The sequence below is a fragment of the Populus euphratica genome, unplaced genomic scaffold, assembly GCF_000495115.2.
Source record: "Populus euphratica unplaced genomic scaffold, PopEup_1.0 scaffold21.1, whole genome shotgun sequence".
In the NCBI taxonomy this organism is placed as follows: Eukaryota; Viridiplantae; Streptophyta; class Magnoliopsida; order Malpighiales; family Salicaceae; genus Populus; species Populus euphratica.
Window position 1 is genome coordinate 1,041,080 of NW_011499887.1, and position 5,400 is coordinate 1,046,479.

The 5,400-nt window shown below is 35.3% G+C and overlaps 1 protein-coding gene across 1 annotated transcript; it reads right to left on the reverse strand.

Annotated features, from left to right (window-relative positions):
• Positions 1 to 357: 357 nt before the first annotated feature.
• Positions 358 to 4,076, reverse strand: LOC105130534 (probable xyloglucan glycosyltransferase 5). Its single transcript, XM_011033087.1, has 5 exons — positions 2,782 to 4,076; positions 2,097 to 2,405; positions 1,718 to 2,008; positions 1,379 to 1,492; positions 358 to 1,291 (listed from the first exon to the last, which is right to left on the reverse strand). Exons 1-5 carry the CDS (start codon positions 3,502 to 3,504, stop codon positions 647 to 649), a joined length of 2,082 nt encoding a protein of 693 aa, XP_011031389.1. The 5' UTR covers positions 3,505 to 4,076; the 3' UTR covers positions 358 to 646.
• Positions 4,077 to 5,400: the final 1,324 nt, after the last annotated feature.

A 5,400-nucleotide genomic window follows, 5' to 3' on the forward strand; every position in this document is an offset into this window, starting at 1 on the left:
AAGCCATACATGTGCACATGCAAGCACATTCAGAGGAACAAATAGCAGAAGAACAAAAAGAATGTGGAGAGAGGGATTACTTGTCACCTTGGATAAAACAGAACATGTGAAAATGTACATATAGTAGTTCTTTTACAAGTTAAACATTATAAGGATAAAATCTGGAAACCAGACAGCATTAAGCAAGCTTATGCTTTGACTTCACTCAAACTTGTTGAACTTTACAAGAGGAAATATGGCTTGAACCTTGAATGCTGCTAAATCACGCGCCCAAACATGAATACAAGTCAACTGTAAAAAAATTGAAACCTATTATCCTACCCATGACAACCAGCAACAATTCAATGCCCGAGGAAAACTAACGATGATCTGATATTCTATGTGAAAAAAATAACAATAATAAGAGGCAGCATGACCACAGTATGGAGAGGGATTTCTGAATAGAGAAAATTCTATAGAGCTTTCAAATCACAGGTTGAAAATGACTTCATTTTATTGAATTGAAGAATATTCTTCACCATCATTTGCTAAGGAAAGAAAGGACCGACTTCCTTTAAGTGCACAGTCGATCCAGATAGGGTGGATATTTGCAGGTACCTGAACTTGATTGGAAGTGTATTGTACTCTATCTTGCTTTAGTTTACGCTTAGCTTATTTGCTCTCCAATCAGATCAAGACCAACAAGAAGGAAGGTCACACCTTGGAAGAGAAGGAAGTAAAAGTGGACTCCCTGGGCTGATAACAAGCTCCTGACGGAAGCTGTGAGTAGGAGGAATGCAAGAGCGAGCTCCTTCCTGTATATCTTGTTCACTTTCTTAACAGGTGTAGGATTTGCTTCTTTTTGTTCCTTTAATTGGTTTAACAGTTCAAGCTCGGTCTCAGAAGCTCCTCTGCATATCTGGGCTTGGTTCATTGTCTTTGAGTCCCTCTCAGCAGCAGCCAGTAAGTCAGATTCTGATGACCTACCGGCCTTCTTGGTGACAACCCACTCGTATGAGCTACCCAACTGGAATAAACCAGATACCATGGCGTTGAATTTGGTAACTGACATGGTGTTTTCAAAGAGAAGGTAAGGAACTATAAAAGGGAAGGATTTGGGGGTAGGAAGAATGTTGAGGAATGACATCAAGACAGGCACATAGCAAATAACCCACATAGGAAGCTCAGCCTCCGGGACAAACATTGTTAAAGGAAGAATTACACAGAACAGTGTGAAGGAATAGAACGGGAGGATAAGTTTTCTCAATAGAAAGAACAGGAATATTAAGTTTGCTTTCTTCCAAAATGCCATCTGCAAGATCGAAAACATGGAAAGCCCTTAGAAAAGTAAATCAGCGGAAGTTAAATTACAGGAAGCACAAACAGGTATCAAAGGCACCTTAGAGGTTATAATTGCTGGCAGACACAAGCGGAAAAGTTGCATAGGACCAGAATGCCAACGATGTTGCTGCTTCCTGTAAGCTTCGTAGGACTCAGGAACTTCACAGAGGACCTAAATGGTTACACATGAAATTCATGTCGTCAGGGCTTGTTCCAAATTTGTGAGAAAGGAAAGTATCCACCTGCTTTCTTGTTGTCTGCTAAAATTCTAGAATGCTTCAAATGAAATGGAATGATCCTGAAAACAACTCTCTATTTGTTCATCTTGATCCTACCAAACTACATATACTGATGAAATGGAAGTGATGGATTTAGACTGATGAGAGCAAAAGAGTACCTTCACATCATTAAGGAAGATGAATTTCCAACCATTCAGATGTGCACGGACAGCTATGTCCATGTCCTCTACAGTTGTCCTTTCAAGCCATCCACCAGACTCTTCAAGGGCTTTGATTCTCCAAACACCAGCAGTTCCATTGAAACCAAAGAAATTTAGGAATGTTCCATTAACTTGCTGCTCCACCTCAAAGTGAAAACACAAATTAATGTTTTGGAGACGAGTCAACAAATTCTCATCCTTGTTCACAAAAGCCCATCTTGCCTGAACCAACCCCAGTTCAGGATTTCCCTGCAACATAAGGTCAGAGAGGCGTGGATTAAACCCCAAAAACATTGTTGACAGAATATTGAACTGAGATTCTTTTGTTTTTATCTACCTTGAAATGTGGCACTGTCAGCTTAAGGAAGTCTGGATTAGGCTGGAAATCAGCATCAAAAATTGTAACAAACTCATAATCCTTTACATAATCGCAGCCCATTGCAGACTTGAGATTTCCAGCCTTGTAACCAGTTCTAATCAAACGATGCCTATAGATTATGTTGACACCCTTTTGGCTCCACTTAGCAACCTCTGCCTTGATTAACCATTGGATGCTCTCATCATTAGAATCATCAAGAACTTGAATCAGTATACGATCTTTTGGCCAATCCATTTGGCAAACTGCTGAGATAGACTGCTCATACACCTGCATACAGAGAAAATATCAACATCAAGGATTTTGTACAAAACTCGACAATGCTGCCATTTATATTTTATGTTAATTCCCTAGTCATCTAAGATTTGAGACTTCCTAGTTTGATATTGATCTAAATAACATATCCAAACATCATGACATAATTTATTTATTTTTCTGAATAAGTGCTAAATACAATCCAAAAATTATTATTTAACGGCACCTAACTTAATCATATAATTCATTAAATCTCTCGAAATTTCGCTATCTCTGTCATTTCAACTGCCTGAATTAAACAACTGTCCTCTAAATCTTTGTCGCAGATTTAGCGACAAGTCAAGCACATGAATGTTAAAAAAAAAAAAGGAGATAAAGTTCAGTGCATTACCTCTCTTTCATTACACATTGGGATTTGAACAAGAACCATGGGATACTCGTAGCCTGGTGCCTCAACATCATCTGACTTGAATGGATCCACTTCAATCCTTGGCTTAATCTTCTTGTATTTAATCCAAAAGCAACCCAAACAAAGTATCAAACGATCTACAGATTGAATAAGGAACAAAACAACACAGAATTGAGAGAGAGCTTGAATTATGGGCGCAATGTAATCAGCCCTGAATGTTAACCAAGCAACATAAACTACGTGAAGCCAGCCTTGCAAATCCAAGGTCCTTGGGATATGCAAATTAGCACTTTCAAAATAACGCCAACCTTTCAGATAGGCAACCACTTCAAAAGCCAAAATTGCCAAAGAAGCAACCAAAAACACTCTAATGATTTTAAGTACCAATTTCCCTTTGCCTAACTTCTCGGTAGCCACTGCAACACCTTGTCTAAAGATCAACCTCTTCTTTATAGTCCCTAGCAAGGCCCACAAGACAGTAGCTAACCAAGCAACACAACCAACAGCTCTATGAGCTTTGAGGAGCAAAACCCATGTGACTTGCTTTGCATTCTTGCCTCTACTCTTCTCAACTGGCCTAAATGCAGAATCTGGACCATTGATTTCCACGACAGAATAGTTAGGATTCTCCATTTTCACTACAACAGGTGTTCCATCCTTGCTATCTTTTCCCCAACAATCTGAAAAATCCAATCTTGGAGCCATTTTTCTTCGCTATCTTCAACACAACTTTACAAACAACATAAAAAAAGAACCCCAAGAAACCAAAATCCTCAAAGCTCCAATCTTTTCAACAAAAAATCAAAACCCATATCCCAAAACCAAGAAACAAGAGACCCTCATTTAAGAACCAACCATATTAAACCTAGAAATCTAGATCCCTCCCCTCCCTCAATCAAAGAACACAACTTTAAGGCTACCCACTCATGCTAAAGTACAATGTGGTGAGAAAAAAGCAAAAGAAGAGAAGTGAAAGAGATGTTCTTTGTACTCTCTTCACTCAAAGACACTACCAAGAGATCCACCATGGCAAAGAAATACTATGAGGTAAGGTATCTGTTGTTGCAGCTGTAAGAACCCTTACACCATGTGAATTTGTCTAATATTCCAAAAACACAGCCCATAATAAACCTTACTCTTTACCTGTCCAATTTTTTTTTACTCCCATACGTATTATTTTTTCAAAACATTAAGTGAAACATGGATTAAAGACATGGCAACATGGACTAATAAGTAAACATCAGTTGACTTGGAAGTAAACAGTTCTGAATGTGAACATCTAGGTAATGGTCTCATGTTCTTGTGACGTTGTGTTGAGTAAATTATGAGGTTACCACGTGGAAATTCCCACACCTAATTAAGCAACAAGCATGTTCACTAATCACAGACATTTGTTTCAATAGGAAGTTTCTTTTTATTTTAATTTGATTTTTATACTGGATGGAAACATGTTATTTAAATTTTAATTCCTACTTGTTTGAATAGTTGGATTACATGGTATTAAATTAGTAATAAAATAAAATAAAATGAGGTTAGGTTAGGATTATCCAATGGTTAAAAAGGCTTAATTTTTTTAATTTTTCGAGTTTTAATTTTAAAACCAACTTTTAAAAGAGTTTTTTTTAAAAAAAAATATCCATTTGATATAAAAATTTATGAAAAAAATATTTAATGCATTAGAAATTCACATGCATCATATGAGTGGAGTTTTTTTTTTTCAGATCTAGTAGTAAGAAAATTAATTTAGAAAAAACAGGTAAAACATTTAACTACTCTAAATTTCTTATTAAATTATAATTATAAAATTCAGTATGATTAAAATATTAATTGGATAGATTAATTTGGATTGATCTAACTCAATATAAAAAGATTTTATTTTAATTTTTTTAAATAATTAAAATGTTATGGTTTTTAAAACAAGCTTCTCATTATTTTAACTTCATCATAAATTAACAAGATAAGTTTAACATCAATAAAATCCAAAATTACACTTGTACAAACTAAATGTTAAATTGATAGGATATCAAAAATTTTGATTTTGTTTAATTGATCTAGTTTAAAAATTAAGTTACGAATTTAGAGTGGATGCCTCAAGTTAATTCTAATTTTTTAATAAATTAAAATAATATTATTTTAATAAAAAAATAATTAATAAATTGTGGATGTTGCTAAATTAACATATTTTTTAACTATTTTTATATTTTTATAAATCTAATCCAGTTCTAACCGCGTGTTAACCCACCAGACTAAATTTTAAAACTATAGCTCATTAAACTAACTTGACTTAATCATAGTTACCCAATAATGATTGTAAGAACATGTCGGTTCGGTTATATGAGGAATGGGGGAGAATAATATTCTTCTTCTGTTCTAACATTTTGTTTGGTCGCCGAACTATTTTGTTTTTCAAAAGTACAGGTAATTAAAATGAATAAAATCAAAAGAGAAAACACAAGTGGATTGGAACACCAGTAAGATGTCAATATTACCCTTCACAACAACCCAAAAGCTAACTCTTAAGGGGCAGGAATGTCTTTTCAGCACCACTCCAGTTTCCAGCTCCTAGAAATGAGGTCATCCACCCCTTTTGCCCATATTTAT